The sequence below is a fragment of the Carassius auratus genome, unplaced genomic scaffold (genome assembly GCF_003368295.1).
Source record: "Carassius auratus strain Wakin unplaced genomic scaffold, ASM336829v1 scaf_tig00040743, whole genome shotgun sequence".
NCBI classification, from domain to species: Eukaryota; Metazoa; Chordata; class Actinopteri; order Cypriniformes; family Cyprinidae; genus Carassius; species Carassius auratus.
In genome coordinates, this window is record NW_020526607.1 from 28,729 (window position 1) to 47,824 (window position 19,096).

Below are 19,096 nucleotides of genomic sequence, written 5' to 3' on the forward strand. Positions count from 1 at the left end.
CCGAGGAGATCAGAGAATGGAACCAAGCCGGGGAACAGAGAGGAAAGCTGTCTGAAATCAGAGAAATCAGGTCAGATGTTTCTACCTTCACACATTACACTGTGATAATTCCCACAGATGAATCATCTTTAAACTTTTTAAAGAGCTTTTTAGGAAATTCTTCCTTGTCAAGATTTTTCTCAAGTCTCTCCTGGTCACCAAGGCTGATTTAGAAAAAATCTAAACTACAGTAAATATTGTGAAATATTATTAGAATTTAAAAGAAGTTGAATTTATGTCAAAATTTAACGTATTTCTGTGGTCAAAGCTGAATTTTCAGCATCATTCCTCCAGTCTTCAGTGTCACATGATCTTCAGAAATCATCGATATGCCGATTTGCTGCTCAAGTAACATTTCTGATTATTATCAGTGTGGAAATTTTAAAAGAACAGAATTTATTTTAAATGGGAACAATATAAATGTATTTACCATTTCTAATGATTAGTGTGATTGTGCATTCACAGAAAGTGAATCCATAACTATATTTTACCAGTTGTGTTGCAATATCTGTGCAATCAAAATAACACAATATTAAACATTTTTAAACAGAATTGGCTGACACAAGAAAAAAATCTCCTAGAAACATAAAAGAGGAAACAGAAAAGAGGAGACCAGGTATCTATCTTACAAACTACTGACACACATACACTAGCATTGATAGACTAATTATGAAACACTTTACTATGTATTGCTTAACAACTGTACTATTTTAAAGGCTGAGCTGTGTTTATATCACATTTAAATGTCTGTGAAGGGCAGAATGTGGGATTGGAAACAGATTTCTATAAATTCAATTCATACATCTCATTATGCCCGTAGCCAATCACACAAGCATACTTTGTCTACTAGCCAATTATATGCCACACTTAATTGAACATTGCAGAAACCTGACTCCTTCAGTCTGTGTGTCAGTAAGTAGACTCTCTCTGTTCTCCAGGTGCTGTAGCTGAGTTTTTGGATCCCCAGCAGCAGGTTGTGGTTGGTGTTGGAGGAACCGCTCGACTGCACTGTCGTTTCAGAAGCTCTGGGCCTGTGGCTTCCTGCTGGATTCATGATACGGAAAAGGTCTGAGCAGTCTGTGAAGCCTTAGTGGAACGTGTCTTTAGTTAGTTTGATAAGACATAAACCGGTGGATTCATTGTGCAAAAATTAAGTGAATTGGGGAGGGAAAACTAATTTTTAGTGTGTATATTTTGTCATTAGGTTGTGGAGGAAGGACCGCGAGTGTATGTGAGGAACACCAGCAGCAGCAGCACCCTGTTTCTCTCTGATGTTCTCCCTGTAGATGAAGGAAGTTATTCCCTGTTCGTTCAGAACCGAGGAGGCACAGCTCACCAGACCATAAGCCTCCGTGTCATTGGTAAGATCTGAAATTAATCTGTATCTTTGGTGATGGCATGACCAGTATTCAAATAGCCTTTTTTAATCTCACATGTTGGTTTAATGTTATTTATGTGCGGTTTAATATTTTGAATTGTTTTCATGTTTTTTTTTTTTAGGGAGAAATAACGTGTGTGTGTGTGTGTGTGTGTGTGTGTGTGTGTGTGTGTGTGTGTATTTTTTACATTTTCAGATTTATATATGTACTTAATTTTTTTTTTTAGCTTTTTTTTGTTCGCCTTGCAATTAGCATGCCATTTTGTATTGTTTCTATTTAGCTTTTCATTTTTAAGAAGCTTTTGTGCACTTTCAGTTTTTAAACTTCAAAAATTGTGCTTCTATTTTCTTTAAAAAATGGCTTTATATTTTTGTATTTTAAAAATAGAAATGTAAAGTTCTTGTAGCATTTTAGAAGTGTTACTTTTAGAAGTGTTTTTTTTTTTTAATTCGTTTTTGTAATTTAGTATTTAAACTTATTTTTTATCAATTTTGTGTGTGTGTGCGTGTGTGTGTGTGTGTGTGTGTGTGTCTATTTCTCTTCCCAATAACCTTGCTTCACACTCACTTTCTGCATCTCCCCAGATCGTCCAGACCCTCCATCCTCGAGTCCGTTCGTGTCTCAGCTGACCCGCTCATCTCTGGTTCTGTCCTGGTCTGGACCGTGTTTTGACGGAGGTTCAGCAATCACAGGCTACGTGGTGGAGTTTCAGAGGCTGGACCAAACCGAGCCCGGCGACTGGGCTGAACTCACTAACCAGTGTCTGAACACCTCGTATCGGGTCTGCTCCGGTCTCGACCCGCAGGGACAGTATCGCTTCAGAGTAAGAGCCTGTAACACAGCGGGAGTCAGTGATCCCAGTGAGGAGTCGGACTGCATCGAGATGAACACTGCAGGTAGACCGATGCCCAACTTCTAAAGAGAGAGTTCACCTCATTTACTCACACTTATGTCATTCCAAACCTCCAAAAAGTTGCTTATGTTGGACATAAAGATATTTTGGTAATCAAACAGTTGGTGGCTTCCATTAACTTCCATAGTAGGAATGGAATCCTATGGAAGTCAATGGGACCACCATCTGTTTGATTACCAGAAATCTTCAAAATGTCATCTTTTATGTTCAACATAAAGCAACTCATACAGGTTTGGAACGACATGAAGTTCAATTTTGGGTGAACTATCACTTTAAACCACTAATTTACCATGCTAGTTTCTGTAGTGTACTGTATGCAAATTATGTATGCATGCAATATGAGAGCAAATTTGTTAAACATGTAAATAGTTTAAATGTATAATGAACTCCTCAATCTTAAATTTTTACATAAAAAAAAAAAAGTAAATGTAGTAATTGGAAACCATTTAAATTAAAAATGCTAATCTTTTAAATGTATAAACATTTTGTACTAATTTAGAATTGAATGTAAACGTTATAATTTAAGTGTAAATGTATATTCAAATGAAAAAAAAAACATGCATTCTATAAGAAAATGATAAAATTTCACATTTTTTGAATGCATGTAGTAGATTTATATTGGTTTAAAATAAATAAATATTACTTTATTTTTTAGAATGTGTGAATTTTATGTGCTGGTGTTTCTTTTTGAAGTCCGTGATGATCAAGCAAGAGACTAAAGCAAGATTAACCTTTCAGGTGAGACCCAACAGGAAGTGACCTCGTATGTGGAGGTTGTGCCTGACACCACACACAAAGTCCGGGATCATTATCATGTCCATGAAAAACTGGGAGTGTGAGTATCAGCCATCTCAGAAATCAGGTCTTAAACTATGTATCTTGACGGTCATCTTAATCTCCACAGGGGGAAGTTTGGGGAGGTGTACAGGATGACCCATAAGCACACGGGTCAGGTGTATGCTGGGAAATTCTACCGGGCCCGTGTCTCCAGAGATAAAAAGGCAGCGCGTCAAGAAATCAAACTGATGAATGAACTACGACACCCGAAGCTGGTGCAGTGTCTCGCAGCCTACGACACTTCGTCTGAGATCGTCATGATTCTGGAATAGTGAGTAGAGATTTAATCCAATTCATCTTTAAAAGTGATGCATGAAATGGCTTTCTAATAGATGCACACAAACTACATTAACTATTTGAAGGCGTTCTATGGAGTTGTTGCACATGCATTTTTCTTATCCATTAACATTCATTTTAACTATCTTTTAAAGGTTATATCAGACTTGAATTTTTTTTTTTTTTCTTATTCAATATTTAAAAAGTGCCTTTAATGCTCAAATTCGTGCATTTTTAGTTTTGGAATTTAAAATTTGTTTTAAAAGGTGGTCTAACGAGAAGGTTTTTTTTTTTTTTTTTTGAAACTTTAAGATTTGAAATCGAACCTTTTGTATACAAATGAAACCGACATGCATTTCTAACCCGTAATTGTATCACTGTAGTATTGCAGGTGGTGAGTTGTTTGAACGGATAGTAGATGAGAATTTCGAGCACACAGAACCCAACGTTGTGAACTACATGCGTCAGATCCTGGAAGGAATCCAGTATATCCAAAGCAAAAACATCCTCCACCTCGACCTGAAGCCGGAGAACATCGTCTGTGTGAACAGCGCTGGATCGCTCATCAAGATCATCGACTTTGGATTAGCCTGCAAACTGGGTGAGTGATCCATTTTAAGGTTGTTGGGGTTGTTTTTTTTTTTTTTTTTTTTTTTCCTCTGTGGCAGTCAAACATTGAGTCAAAGCACACACAAAAAAAAAATCCTAAATTTTTGTAATTCCAAAGTAGAAGCTTTTATTTCTTTTATATTCACGTTTTAATAAATATAGATACACAATCGAATAAATATAGATGCACATTCATCCCCGTCTGGTTTCGGTGTGTGTTATGTTGGGTTGTGGTTGGGAAAGAGCCACATGAGATGTCCCTTTGAGCATTCCCACTGAATCCGAATCAGACTCCCGGATGTTAATGTTTTAAATTTCAGAACCGGTTCTCCACACTGATGGCAAGTTCTGAACAGTCCTGTCAAACTGGATTTGTTGACCGCCCATTTTCTGTCCTTCTGATCTACTATTCCTCTTGTCATTGAAATGCAATCAGATGCAGCATCAGACAAAGATCTCATGGTGATTAAACGTTCCTCCAATCGCAGGGCAGTCTCTGTGAGTTCATCCTACAAGGCAGAAAATAACCAGTGAGCAGTTTAGACTCTTTTGACTGAATGGCTGGTCCCGGTTGCATTAAGCACCTTAATTGTTATTTTCCCATGAGATCGCCCTTTAGTTTCCTTAACACTTAAGGGCATTGCATAAAATATTCCACAAATGTTACTTAAGAGTTTCTTTAGTTGAAACGTTCTCTTAAAACCCATTAAGTGTTGCATGAAGCCCCTTAAATGTCATTTTTCCTTAGGATGACAAGGGTTGGAAAATGCCATCTTAAGGGTTACACACAAGTCTACTACAAGTCATGATCGGCCGCTTTGTTAAACATCTCTTAATTTATGCATTTATTCACATATAAACATTGATCAAATTACATGCACCACATTATTGGATCAAAAAAGGAGTGCCACACTCGAGGAAGTTTATATTCCATAATACTGTAATTCCTGTATTTTTCTTTATTACCTGGAGATGACTTAAAACAGCCATATGTTGCAAATCTTGAGTTTGTTAACATTTCTCCTTTTTATTCAGTTTATAAAAGGCTACTTCTATGAATCCGGTTTGGACTTTCAGTGTGGCGTTGAGGATGAATAAAACGCACCTTGCATGAGTTTAGCGCTTTAATGTTTACATCGTTTTGGATACGAATAAAACGTCATGCATACTCCCTTGTCTCTTTGCACCGAGATATTTATTCACACTAGTACCTGAAAACACCTACATGGACAGAAATAATGAAAGGTCAGAGGAGTTTGAGTTTGAGGATGTAATGAGGGCGAGTAATTGATTTTCCAGAATTTCCAGTCTTGAATGAATTATCGATTCGAGTTTCCCTCTCGTCTGGTCTTTTCATTTTTTTTTTAACACCCTGAAGTCATTCCCTTCGGTAAGGGGAAATCACGCCTTAAGTCTCCTCCTTAAGAGAAAGCCACTGGTGTGTCCACTTGCCATTACATGTTTTAAATTAGATTCAGACTCCGATATTAAGTATTCTTGACAAACTGCATATCATTGGAAAGCTTAAAGAACGTAGTTGTGATATTTGGTGATGGATTGTTTACAGCGCAACTGTAATCTTATTAATATGCAAGAAGAGTACTGAGTCACAGTGTGTTCTGACCATTACTTTGAAATAGTGATGAATAGATAGTCATGAAATATCTGTAAAAATATTTCATTTTCATGGATCATGTTCAAAAGATAACATCCATTGTATCTTTTTCAGGGGAAAAAAGGCCAACCTCAAATTTGGAACATGACTTGTTTAGAATTTTGGTCTTTATTTTCTAGTTGGAGTATAAAAATATTTTGTAACTTATATATTTCACAAGTTATATTGTCAGAAACCAACTTCCGTAATTTTTTTTGGTTCTATAACTGCTAAGTGTCTGCTTTAAAAAGAGACCAACCTTAAGTCTGTGGATGTTTTAAGTTGGAAATGACACTTTCACTTTTATGCTCAAAAAGTGGAACCTACTGTTAACCGGTTCAGGTGCTTTATGCAACTGGGCACTGTTCTTAAAAAAACATTTGATCTAAAGGCTTGTTAAATTAGTAGTTTTCATTAATTACCCCGGATGATTTGGAGTGAATATTGAATGAAAGGTGGCTGACAAGTGTCCAGCTCACATTAATTCCAATGGGTCAGATCTGTACTCAACTGTCCATTTTGACCAACCTTTCTTTCCTCGTAGTGCTCTGCGCTGTCTTCCTCTGTAGTGCTTGAAGATGAACTATGCCCCATCGTACGGTTTTGTTCCTCTGTGTAACCCATCCTGACATCTGGGTCATATCCATCCTCTATTAGTTGTTCAGGCTGTACTTGTTTCTCCTACAAGGGAGAAAATGGTGACGCATGAAGTTATAATGCAGAATACAGTTGTGCATAGTGTTGTTACTCAACATCAATTTTCGATGATGAGCAGTCAAAGGTGTAGCATGTTCATTTTTTTTTTTTTTTTTTCACTTGTATGTGGTTCATCTAATTGGCCTGTTAATTTCAGTTTTGAATCAATGTTTGCAATTCAAATGAATTCCTAATTAAAGTCAAATGAGATAAATTGGCTTTAATTTAATTAACAAGATTTTACCAAAATGACCGTATTGTTAAGTCTTTTAGTTGAATTTCTGGCAAAAATAATAAAAATAAACTTACAATGAGTTTATGGACTCTAAAATGGCACATGTATGGCTGAAAATAACTACAGAAATTCTGAAGAGTTACAATTGGAGTTTAATTATTTGCAGAATCATTTGTGAGGAGAAAACTGATTTTAAAAAAAGTACTGCACTGGAAAGCACTGTAATGGTGGAGAAACTTGCATGATATGTGAGCACTTACTGGTTGATATGGCCAAAGGGGAGGGAGGTCATAGCAGATCCCAAGGACCTCAATGTTTGTGGACTGGGGGTCTGGACTAGGCATGGATTCAGTGTCTGACTGGGTGTCCCAACTGGGCGGAGGTGAATCCCTCAGAATCCTCTATGAAAAATGTATGTTTGAGATTAGTACGTTGAATCCGATGCAGTGTAAACCAAATGCATTTAAGATCTAACAGGTTGACTAGAGTTACTGTAAAAAAACAAAAAAAAAACATGCAAGTAATCTTTGGCATATGTTGGCTAACCCAACAAATCAATTGTGCTAGTGTAGTATTAGTTTCTGCAGCTTATTTCAGGATAATTGGGACCCTTTCCATTTCTTAATGGTAAAAAGTGTCCCAACTTAACTGAATGTACGTACCTCAGTCCGTGGCACAGATACATATGTTGATTTCTGGGGTCTTGCTCTCTTTCTCAAAGACCCACTGGATTTGTCTTGCAAAAGATGCCCGCCACACACCCTAAATAAACAAAGGTGTAAACAAAAGTTGCAATCATGCAAATTAGGCTAAACTTATTTATACACAATCTACTTATGAAGTTTATCTACTTATGAAGACGCGCAGCTGAGCGATTTTTGCCAGATGATATTAATGTTTGAAAGCACTAAAACAAATGCCCATAACGCTACCCAACAGTTCCTCGACTTTTCTGATCTGCTTTACTCCGTCAGCCGGATGTTATCCTTCAAGTCATCCCTTCCATCCCAAAAACACGACACTCCAAGTAACTAATATATTCTAACTACTATATTGTACCTATGACTAGACTAGGAAATTATAGCGCTCAATAAAAGGGGGTTATCAAATGAAACGACGTGCTGATGAAGCGTGGAAGCCAATGTGTCTTTATAGCTGAAACAAACAATTAGATTGCAAATGAACAAACATTGGTCAGGTGACAAGCATATTCAAGCAGTGAATGGGAGAGTACCACAAATTTATATAGGATTTTTTTATTTTATTTTTTTTGCATTCCTACTTGCTAAATAAACTCCATGATAGTGTTTTTCATGACTTTCAATAAAGAAAGATGACACATTTGGGACGGTTAGAGTGACATCGTTCTCTCTTGATTCCTGACTGCAGTTCTCAGTCTCTCTGGATATTTTTTTTATTATTTTTTTTTTTTTATTATTATTGAATGTCATTGATTTATTGTAAACCGCTGCGGAGTAGCACAGTGTCTCCGTGATTAGTCACAGACATCAACGAGAGAAGTAGCTCCGGCTACAATGTACTTCCGCGAGACGCACGTAGTGCTAGAAAACGTGCATACAACTCTTTACCTGTCCAGCAGGTAACAAGCAACCTCCGCGTCGTTCTTCATGCCTTTCTCCACTTTCAGCGCTTTCCATCTGGAATAGGCCACGCCGATGTTTACTCTGTTCTTCTGTCTCAGTCTGTCTCTTTCTCTTTTCTTAACGTCGGACTTCTTTCGCTTCATTGGCAGAGTTTGTAGTGTGTCTGCGGTTAATGCATAACAGTGATCCATTTCCTCCGACTCTTCTGAATAGAAGTCTTGGCTGATCAGTGACGTATCACTCACAGTCTCCTAAAACAACCCATCTGTTATAAATTACACTATTTCGTAATGCAATATACATAGTTATTGTTAATCTAATTTGAAAACTAAAATTACTTCCCGGATCCAAAGCTAAATGTAAAAAGGAACGCAAGAAACTTGCATAAAGCATGCCTGTTCATCTGCTGTAAACAACCAGCGCAGCACTTCCAGAATCCGCTCTCGTGTGAAGTTAGTGGCATCTAAAACATTTTAAGGTGCGTTTCCGCCATCTACTGTACTGGAGTGAGGGCGAGCGCTTTTTGTAAATCACTTCAAATGTTTTATACGGTCTATATACCTCAAATGCTATTTTTGATTTGCGTTTAAGGCTAGTTGCAGCGTCAGCCAATGAGCAAGACGCGTTTGATCGTGTGACGTCATGGACTCTGTAGAATAAATAGGCTGTGTAAAGCAATATTAAACGTGTTTATCAAAAACAGTTTATCAATGGTTTATCAATCAAGAAAAAAAAACGTATTCTTTCTAACACTAGATATTTCACATTTTTAAAGACCAGCAGACATGCCACTAAAGTTTGTGACCTTGATACAAGCTGTTCTTTTTATGGTGACCCTAATGAAACCGCATTATCTTCTGGATTGTCCTCGCATGCACACCATTTTGAATTAATTTCTAATGTTCTTAATCACAACGTCCTCCAGAGGTTCTTGGGTTTTTAAAGGGTGTACTGTTTGGCTTCAATATACAAAATGAATTTACAAAAGTTAATCCAAGTTGCTCCAAGACAAAAACACATTTGGGTTAGGTTTTGATCCCCTTCAAATGTTGACTTGTTTGTTTAACCTTCCAAGTATCTTAATGCTTTTAAAAGTTAATTTATTTACTTTTGTAATCTATTTGTAAAAAAAAAAAAAAATTGCATAAATGGCACTTTGCATGTAATGTCACCCCTTTGTATGCAATGATATTTTCTGTGTTTTGTTTGGTACCTTGGCGTTAAATTTACACACCAGTCTGTCCCTAAACAAATTCTCTGAACTGCCTTTACATGGATTCATACAGAAATGTTGATCAAACTCTGGTAGTAAGTGCATATTTGCATATGTATTATCTGGTCAAAAACCTGCTACAATTGTGCATATTTAGTTGTGCATTGGTTTAACTTTAGAAAAATTAACACTGAAACGGTCCAGTTTCAAATATAAAACTCTCTTTTTATATGGGTGACTTAATGCACAGCACGTGTGTGTGTGTGTGTGTGTGTGTGTATGTATGTATGTATGTATACGTGTATATGTCAGACCTCCCCTTTTTTTTTTTTTTTAAGAGCCTGGTAAACGTCTGATGGTCTTACATGGGACTCCAGAGTTTGTGGCCCCGGAGGTTGTCAATTATGAGCCGGTAGATCTGGCCACCGACATGTGGAGCATCGGCATCATCTGCTATATCCTGTAAGAGCTCTGAGTGAAGCGGTTTATAGATGCCATCTCAACGTGTGTGTGTGTGTGTGTTTGCTCAATGTATTTTTTTTCACTGTTTCCCAGGCTGAGTGGTGAGTCTCCATTCCAGGGAAACAGCGATGCAGAAACATTAGCTCTGGTTACTGCAGCGCACTGGGAGTTTAATCCTGAGAGTTTTGAGGATATCACTGATGAGGCCAAAGATTTCATCAGCGGCCTACTGAGGAAGGATAAGAGGTGAATGAAGGAATGGTACTCCATTAGCATGGTCAGATCATGCATGTTCTACTATATTCTGCTAATGATCCGTAACTTATCTTGGTATAATTCACATAGCAGGCTTTGTCTCACGCTGCCCATGTAAATCTCGTGGCAAATTGGAAACTCCTGCTTTTGATATGATGCATTCTCTGCTTTTAAATTGTAAAAATACACTAAAACATACTGGTTTGGTGCACTTAATGTGACGTAAATGGTAAAATGTAGTGCTTCAGTTAAAGACAGAGCCGTTGAGAGAAATAATTGCGACAAACTTTCCGGCGTAGCCATGTGATCACGTGGTCAAAGATTTCATTGGTGGTTTCAAATGACATTTAATCGAAAGCTTAGTGAACAGTTTTGGAGAATTTAATGTTTCCCCATTCAAAGAGAGAGGAGCTGCACTTACATGCCAAGAGGCAATTCAAAGATGGCTACCGAGTGACATGACTTGCCTTAAAGGGACTTTGACGTGGTTCATGGAGCTCTCCAAACAAACCATCGTTGACAATACATCTGAATGGGTTTAAGTAGCACTCACTTTACAGGAATTTGCAGCAATTTTTTGTAAACGTTACAGCATGTTATGCACTGTCAATGACACTTACAGTATCCTTTTATTCTGGAGCGTGATGGAGAGACAACATTAATGTGGTTTTTCTTGCATTTAACCCTCCGGTATTGCTTATAATGGACCATACAGCTTAACTCCTTATTAAACGTCCTATATTTTATTTCAGTAATGGTTAATATTTTAAGGAGATATATTTTGGTACTAAATACTTTGTGCAATAACTATGGTCAATTAATGACTTAAAATATTTTTTATAGTATTTTTATTACAACTAGTGTAGTATTTAAGGTTAAAATAGAGAAATGGTTTTAAATTCAAGGCAAATTAAAATCATTTTGTGCTCAGGGAAAGAAATAATTTGGAAATTGTATCTATTATATTGCAGGTCATGCCTAGGTACCTTAGGTGTGTGTGTTTATATTTAGACGTGATTAAACTTTTTTTAGCAAGTTAATATTTTATTTAATGATGCTTGTATAAGTATACATAATGCAAACAAATATTTAATTAAACCCAGTTTAAATGTTACTAAAAGGCATTCAAAAAAAATATTTTTTATCCCCCTTTATGTACAGTAAACACGTTGATATTGAAAATACCATTCCACCCCAAAAAAAAAATTCACTCCGAGTTTAACTTAAAAATTGGCAACCCTGGTTTAAGCCAAATAGTCGCGCAAACCTCGCCTTCAGTGATTGCATTTCACAGGAAGCTAACGACAACAGGTTTTTTTTTTCTCTCCAATCTGGTCGTTCAAGCCAACTAAAAATACTAATGTTAAACTTACAGTCATGGGTGATGCTGCATGTCCTGTCTGTCCTCTGAAGATGGTTGGGATGGCCGTGTCCTTCAGACGCCGCACCGTGCCACGGTTAAAAACGTCAGTGTGTTCCAAATAGTCTTCTGGTCCAAAATGCTCTGAGCAAACACGCCATTTCTTGATCGATTCTACCGGTGTTTTGAGATCTATGCTCAGAACAGACAGCCATCTGTTCTTTCGTTCCTTTTTTTTCGTTGGAATTCTATGAAACATGATTGTAGAGTACACCTTAGACTTACTATCACAGCTCTTTACAACGCACATAACCATGTCTAGTCACACACACGGCTAAATCCAGCCACCAAATAATCTGCAGGTTTTCTGCAACTACATATAAACTAGTGGAAGGTCTTCTCTTGGTAAACGACAGATTGAAATCAACTTGGGTGCATACCGACACCTACTGTACAGGAGTGTGCAACATTGTCATTTTCATATTCTGTTCGTCAACCTTCCGTAAATTATGCCTCCTCCTCCACTACAGAAGAGTCGAGTTTTAAATAAGAAAACTATAGAAACTCTCTGGTCCTATTTGAGCGAGATGCTAATGGTCTAATCGTATTCAATAATCTGATAAACTAAACTAAGTGTGCTATTGAATTTCCGTTTTAGATGACCTTTCAAGAAGCTGAAACTTAATTCAATATCAACTAACTTTTGTTTTTCGAATAGTTAGCTGTAATAATTTTTTATTTGTAATCTGTAAATTGGAGTCTTGTTTTGAATTGACCATTTTCATTCCACAGTCATGCGAAATGGAAGTAGCCTGCAAGTTATTAAAGCAGCATATTCTATATGTAGAATTTTCTTTTTTTATTTATACTCCCCTAGAACAAGATTATCCTGTGAGAAAGCATTAGCTCATCCCTGGATAGCCTTATTTGATGATGCAAATGCCATATTAACCAAATCCCTAAATAAACAGAAGATGAGAAGATACCTGGCCCGACAGAAATGGAAGGTATGGAAATTAGTAATAAGTTTAGTATAAAAATGCTTGACTGCTTTCACAGATGAACGTCTTTGGTAAACTGCAAATCACGTACATGTCTGTTCTATCGTGCAGAAAACCGGTAAAGCCCTGCTTGCACTCACAAGGATGTCTCACTGCAGCAAATCTGATGGACCTCTGTGTCCCATTTCTGTAGATGGTAAGATGCACAACAAATGAAGTGTTCAAAACCATTATATATTACTTTTGCATTTATATTTGGCTTGTGGCACAAAAGTGAATTTTCCCTACAACTTCCTTAGGATTATTCCTTATTATTATATCTGTAACTCTATTTTCAGTAAATGCTCTGGGGAATGAAGCCAAACAAGCTGTGGCATCACTGGAAAAACAGTTGTGGAGTGAACCACGTTTCCATCAAGCCCTGCATGACCTCACGGAGAGCTGTGGAGCCACTGTGTACCTGACTTGTACAATACAAGGTACCTGTGTCAGTCTGACGGGCGAGAATGGGTTTGGTGGATGCCGGGAATTAAACTACCGCATCCAAACATGAGCATGTTTTCAAGAAGTTCACGATTGGACCTTAATTCACTGAAATGACTTCTGCTTGCAGGATATCCTGACCCTGAAGTGCTTTGGCTGTTTGAGGAAGCGCCGCTGGAGAAACACGGACGAGTTCAGATGAATTATGATCAGAACGGTGCTTGCACACTCACCCTTGCTCAAGTACAACCAGGGGATTCTGGGATCTACAAATGCTGTGCGTCCAACAGTTTGGGACAGGCGCTGTGCTCTGCCAGACTCACCGTGAAACTCTAGAACACCAAATATACAATCTTAAGCTTAAAGAAAACCGGATTTTAACTTTAGGAACCATTTGTAAAAATGATGCTGAATCCCTTTCGAACCATCCACATAGTAATTTTGTTGTAACTCACAATTTCTGAATCGTTCTATTATTTAAATCAGTCATATTAGTTTCAAGTTCAATTTCTATAATCTTGCATGATGTAAAGTTTTAGCCATCATTTACTAAGCGAGAATGTGAACTTTGCGTTTTTCTACAGAACCTGGGCATGGTTTGATTCTGCTTCATTTATGACAGTTTAATTTGTTGAACGTGTGTGTGTGTGTATATATATAAAGATTAAGTTTATTAAAGTTTTATGAAATGAACATTGTTTTTAAATTGGTAATTTCAAACAATTGATCACAATTACATCAAAAGTCATTTTTAAATTTGCATTCGATAACTGACCAGTTTGTCTATTATTGGGTCAATCTGACATTCATTGTAGTCTTTGGTCTTCAGGAGGCACAGTATAGATTAATAACATCTCTCTACACTACGATCAAGATTAAAGCCTTTTCTACTGAAAGTGGTTTACAAAAGTACATAAATGTCACTAAATTCTGGAAACACTGAGGTCCGGTTGTATTCATAATGAAGATCTGGTTGTTTCTTGTCTCTTCTGAATCCGCTGCTGTAATAGAGTCCAGGCTTTCAACACCTGAGGAAAAACACAAATACATCAAGGATTAGCCACATGTTTTGAGATTAATAAAGCCCATTCCTGATCTGGTGTGTGTACCTGTCTCTGAGTAACGTCAGGTTCCCACAGTGTGCACAGCACTACGTTAGCATGATCTATCAGCTTTGCATTCAGCCACTGGCTCTTCAGTCTCCTCAAGGCATCTTCCTCCTTCACACCGTCACGCTGGACTATACGCTTCACTGCCTGAGAGAGAGAGGAGAGAGAGGAAGTCTTTGACTACTATTCAAATTGTTCACTTAAATGCATGAATAGAAAGTAAATCTATATATTTAAATACATTAATACTTATTTAGTAAACACGCCTTAAATTGCTCAAAAGTGACAATGTTTTAAATACATGAGCTTCATTTAAAACAATATACATCACTTTTTTTTAACAAAAATAATTGTCAACACTGATATGAAGTGTTTATTGAGCAGCAAATCGGGATCTAAGAAGGATCTGATTCCCTGTGTGTCTGTATTAAAAGTTTAGTACCTCTTCTTCTGGGATGGTGGCCACCCAAACCTCATGCACCAGATATGTCCATCCCGCCTCGAGCAACACGGCCGCGTCCACCACACAGACACGCTTACCTGAAAACAGTAAGTGAGAATGAATCACAGCCAAAACTGAAAAAGCTCAGCGAGAAGTGATTAATGCTTCACCCTGTTCTTTTGCTTGATCTATTCTCTTCTTCACCAGCAGAGCAATCTCCGGCCACACGATATCTGTCAGAGCTTTCAGACGCTCCTGGAAAACAAAAACACACAAATACAATACGAACAGGATTGAATCAAGTGTTCCCAATTCAATTATAGTCACCTGCTGATTTAAGTTACCTGGTTTCCGAACACTTTCCCACCCAGCACTCGTCTGTTAATGCTCTTGTCCTCTTTAAGAATATCTGACGGCAAGAGATCAGAAGACAAAAGCACTTTTAACAAACAGTTTAGGGAAACTACAGAATTCCGTTCAGTGTCCTCTCCATACCTTGGCCGAACTCCTGGATGATCTTATGATAAGCGGATGTTCCCGGCAGGTAAACCTCGTGACCGAGCTGATCGCAGTCAATCCTCACAGCGCCGAGAGCTTCCAGTCTGTGTGCTATAGAGCTCTTCCCAGACCCGCTGCCGCCCGTCAGACCAATCACATACGGGTCCAGAGGAAGATGCAGCTGCGGCTGCAAACACAAGAACAGCAGATTAAACCAATACTGACAGCTTTACCTTGATGTGGACGAAATCAAAGTAATAATCAGTAACTTGATTCTTCGGTGAAACTACATCAAGTTAGAATTTAGAACATCACATATGATAAATAATTAGCATTATTTATAAGATTTTAAAGTTTGGGGTCTGTAAGATTTCCATAAATATATGAGAACAACACACAATATTTCTCGAGCAGCAAATCAGCATATTAGAATGATTTCTGAAGGATCATGTGACACTGAAGACTGGAGTAATGATGATGAAAATTACGCTTAATATCACAGGAATAAATTATATTTTAACATATATTCAAATAGGAAACGGTTATATTAAATCATAATAATATTTCACAACATTACTGTTGTTATTGTATTTTGATCGAACAAACACAGCCTTGGTGAGCAGAAAATACTTCTTTAAAACATTTAAAAGATAATACGATGAATGGTACTTTATATGAATAAATATATAACGTCAATAGAGAACGCAACAGCAGCTGAGCTTATTCATGCATCACATGATCAACATGCACATGACTAAATGGCCTTCATTAAATTACACAGCAGTCACAATGCCACGGCTCTTTAATTTAACGTCTGGAGACTCGGATACGGAGGAGACAGAGTAACGTCTTTCAGTCTTTTTGTTTAACAAAAGGTTTTTGTACAAAATCCAGCAGATTCATTCTGAAAAAAAAAACCCCACTATTCCCCACATCCAATAATACTTAGTAAAATAGTCCAGTAATGTTATTAAATGCATAAATATAACAGTTATGTACTAATGCATGCTATACTGATCAATGTGATTGTGGAACTGTGCTAATGAATATGGACATGTGAGCAGGATTTTCGTACGGATGGAGGTTTGAGCAGCGTTCCCAGCAATCTTGTTCTCAGGCTGGAGGAACTGATCTTCTCCTCCTCGATGTCAGCACGATGGGCATCTTTCAACAGCTGGATCTCATACAGAACCAGTTCAGCCAATCCCTGCACAGAAAATGTCAGGAAAAAAAATGTTCAGAAGAACAGCATTTATTTGAAATGTTCAGTTTGTGGTTCTCTGGTCTAACGATAAACATTTATAGGCACTGGATCACAACCAATAACATTCTCACATTTTCCACACGCTTCCTGTTGACAGCTTCACCCCCTTTCCTCGTCTCCTCGCTGACCACAATGCACTGCAGCTCAGGGTCGCTTATGGAGGGGCCGAAGGGGTCAGAGAGAGGAACGATTTCGTACTTGAGTGATGGTTTTACATCGTTCAGAAAGTCCTGGAGCTTCTGCACACGCTGATCATACGGCTCTATCAACTCCTTCAAGACCTTATCTTTACAACAAGCAGGACACATTTAAGAAATCACTACAAAATTAGTGTATTTTCAAACGGTATTTTCACATTTTTAAGTGGGTTATCTCTTGATAACAATGGTGGCAAAACATCTCAGAACTTTACCTCGTTCAGATACCAAATAACCAAGTAGAAAAAAAAGCCTTATTAGAGTTTCTTTGAACAGATTTGGGGAAGTGTAGCATTTCATCACTTTCTCACCAATGGATCCTCTGCAGTGAATGGGTGCCGTCAGAATGAGAGTCCAAACAGCTGATAAAAACATCACAATAATCCACAAGTAATCCACTCCACTCCAGTCCATCAGTTAACATCTCGAGAATGAAAAGCTGCAGGCTTGTAAGAATCAAATCTATCATCAAGACGTTTTTAACTTCTGGCTAAAATACGAGTTCATAATCCATAATACTGCTTTCTCCAGGAAAAGCAAAATGTCTTAATGATGGATTGTTTCTTACAAACATGCATCTTTCCTTTTCTCAAGATGCACTGGAGTGGCGTGGATTATTTTGATGTTTTTATCAGCTGTTTGGGCTCTTATTCTGACGGCACCCATTCACTAAAGAGCATCCATTGGTGAGCAAGTCATGTAATGCAACATCTCCAAATCTGTTTCAGTAAATAAACAAAAGCATCTACATCTTGGATGGCCAAATTGACATTTGTTTGCCAAACTGCTCCTTTAAAGATTTCTAGAGGGTCTCCACTTACTTTTTAATAGTTCCTGGTCACACACACCAATGACAAAGCGTCTGTTGGCCATCAGACAGGAAATATTCAGCAGGGTCTTGTGTGCACCATGCAGACGGTCAAAGGTGCCGCCAACCACCACATCACTGAACGTCTCTAAAGGTTTTAACTGTGCATCTCTTCTATCTTCCTCAAACTCAGCTATTCGTGGGTTCAAGAGCACAGATGAGAGACTCGGCTTGCAGACGTAGCAGTGACCAGCGTATTTCTGCAAGCACTGGGTGACCAGCGAGGACTGGCCTGAATCCTGGACGGGGAAGTCTGTGAGCACTACTTCTGGCGAGTGGGACAATGTCTGTGGGGTGGCAAAAGGACCGTTGTTTCCGTTCAATGCCGCAGATTGGGTGCGGACGTTACTGAGCAGCACTCTGACGTCAAGGTGCCCACAAATGTCAGCGGCATTGCTGTAAAGACGGGAGATTAGAGCGCAGAGATCCACCACAGGCGGGATGTAGGCGGGCCGCACCTGCCCACCTGTGCCCAGGTTGAGGCCGGGGTGGAGATGGATGTAAAGTGTGCGCTCGACCACCTGGGCTGCAGACGTGAGGACAGGAGCGATGCGGAGAGGGAGGACGTGTAACGGAGACGTAAGCACCAGGATACCGGTGCTAAACATGGACATGATGGACAGCTGATGGTGACTTTATGATCTGAGCCTGAGGTGCTGAAAGATATAATACAGATTAGTGCTGTCAAGCGATTAATGGTGATTAATCACATCCAAAATAAAAAGTTTCGGTTTAGAAAATATAAGTGTGTGTGTGTGTGTATATATATATATATATATATATATATATATATATATATATATATATATATATATATATATATATATATATATATATATAAACATAACATTTTCCTTAGATATATATACATGCATGTGGGTATTAATATATACATAATACATATACACATTACACACACATACATACATTACGTATCTCGAATGCGATTAATCGTTTGACAGCAAATCTAAAAATGACACATCATTTATGCAGCTCCATACATATAAAACATGTTTACAGAAATGACGAATCTGCGTCGGATCGTGCCACAGCTGGAATTAAGCGCAAGAAGTCACAGAAACCGTGACGCCAGACTACTTTAGCCAAACCTACCTGAGGATATTCTGACGATTAAGGTGATTAGAAATGCTAAATGTGGAATAATATTGCAGAAGACCACCGTTTGGTATCAAGCCTCGTCATAATAACCATATAATAGGCTAATGTTTTGCTTAGCAGCGCGAACTCGTGTCCAGTTGACCTAGACGGCCATGTGCTGGAATACTGACTGATGATTGGCTGATAGCTTGAGTTCCTGCCTTAAGGAATCATGGGAAATGTAGTTTATAGCTGCTTTCAATTCCTCCGTCCCTGTTAACTTATGTCGCCAAACACGAACATTGTAAACTTATCATTGTAAATGATTTATGTTATTTAATAATTGAGTATCTTTGCGATGATGAGCACATTTTTACACATTTTACATTAGTGTCTCTTGTATTGTGCCTACAGTTAAAAAACTCCGTTTTTAATCCTGAAATAAACCCACTTTTCAGGTTAAATTCTAATTGGGATAATTAAACAAGTATGAAAAGCACAGCTTTTATCTGACAAAAATACAAAAAAATACCTTTTTAATTTCAGCAACCTTTGTTTTACAAGGTCTTAGTGACTATCATTTTTGTTTGTGCTGGTTAACTAA

The 19,096-nt window shown here is 37.9% G+C and overlaps 3 protein-coding genes across 4 annotated transcripts; 1 reads left to right on the top strand and 2 right to left on the bottom strand.

The window, feature by feature from the left end:
• The first annotated feature begins 477 nt into the window (after positions 1-477).
• Positions 478-13,706, top strand: LOC113084862 (myosin light chain kinase, smooth muscle). The gene is made up of 14 exons (XM_026254998.1): positions 478-484; positions 590-655; positions 978-1,105; positions 1,244-1,400; positions 2,003-2,314; positions 3,070-3,166; positions 3,236-3,439; positions 3,828-4,045; positions 9,794-9,917; positions 10,011-10,163; positions 12,410-12,539; positions 12,645-12,729; positions 12,872-13,012; positions 13,147-13,706. Exons 1-14 carry the CDS (start codon positions 478-480, stop codon positions 13,350-13,352), a joined length of 2,028 nt encoding a protein of 675 aa, XP_026110783.1. The 3' UTR covers positions 13,353-13,706.
• Positions 4,166-8,751, bottom strand: LOC113084854 (uncharacterized). Of its 2 annotated transcripts, none has more exons than XM_026254985.1 (6): positions 8,638-8,751; positions 8,228-8,493; positions 7,301-7,400; positions 6,899-7,039; positions 6,236-6,388; positions 4,166-4,562 (listed from the first exon to the last, which is right to left on the bottom strand). In XM_026254985.1, the coding sequence occupies exons 2-6, from the start codon at positions 8,431-8,433 to the stop codon at positions 4,272-4,274; spliced, it is 891 nt and encodes a 296-aa protein (XP_026110770.1). In that variant the 5' UTR covers positions 8,434-8,493; positions 8,638-8,751; the 3' UTR covers positions 4,166-4,271. The 2 variants fall into 2 exon arrangements, with proteins under 2 accessions (XP_026110770.1, XP_026110769.1); XM_026254984.1 differs by having other exon boundaries at positions 8,627-8,706.
• LOC113084853 (bifunctional coenzyme A synthase-like) lies at positions 13,661-18,667 on the bottom strand. Its single transcript, XM_026254982.1, has 10 exons — positions 18,508-18,667; positions 17,348-18,050; positions 16,401-16,615; positions 16,141-16,272; positions 15,063-15,252; positions 14,912-14,976; positions 14,738-14,822; positions 14,568-14,665; positions 14,126-14,272; positions 13,661-14,044 (listed from the first exon to the last, which is right to left on the bottom strand). The coding sequence occupies exons 2-10, from the start codon at positions 18,006-18,008 to the stop codon at positions 13,973-13,975; spliced, it is 1,665 nt and encodes a 554-aa protein (XP_026110767.1). The 5' UTR covers positions 18,009-18,050; positions 18,508-18,667; the 3' UTR covers positions 13,661-13,972.
• Between the last annotated feature and the right edge of the window lie 429 nt (positions 18,668-19,096).

Coding starts and splice junctions, on each gene's coding strand:
- LOC113084862 (XM_026254998.1), top strand. Junction 1,106..1,243: donor GGATTCATGATACGGAAAAG/GTCTGAGCAGTC, acceptor TTTTGTCATTAG/GTTGTGGAGGAAGGACCGCG. Junction 12,730..12,871: donor GTGTCCCATTTCTGTAGATG/GTAAGATGCACA, acceptor CTCTATTTTCAG/TAAATGCTCTGGGGAATGAA.
- LOC113084854 (XM_026254984.1), bottom strand. Junction 6,389..6,898: donor CCCTTTGGCCATATCAACCA/GTAAGTGCTCAC, acceptor TCTCCCTTGTAG/GAGAAACAAGTACAGCCTGA. Junction 4,563..6,235: donor AGCACTACGAGGAAAGAAAG/GTTGGTCAAAAT, acceptor TCTGCCTTGTAG/GATGAACTCACAGAGACTGC.
- LOC113084853 (XM_026254982.1), bottom strand. CDS start 18,008: ATGTCCATGTTTAGCACCGGTATCCTGGTGCTTACGTCTCCGTTACAC. Junction 14,977..15,062: donor CATCCAGGAGTTCGGCCAAG/GTATGGAGAGGA, acceptor TCTTGCCGTCAG/ATATTCTTAAAGAGGACAAG. Junction 14,823..14,911: donor GGAAAGTGTTCGGAAACCAG/GTAACTTAAATC, acceptor TTTGTTTTCCAG/GAGCGTCTGAAAGCTCTGAC.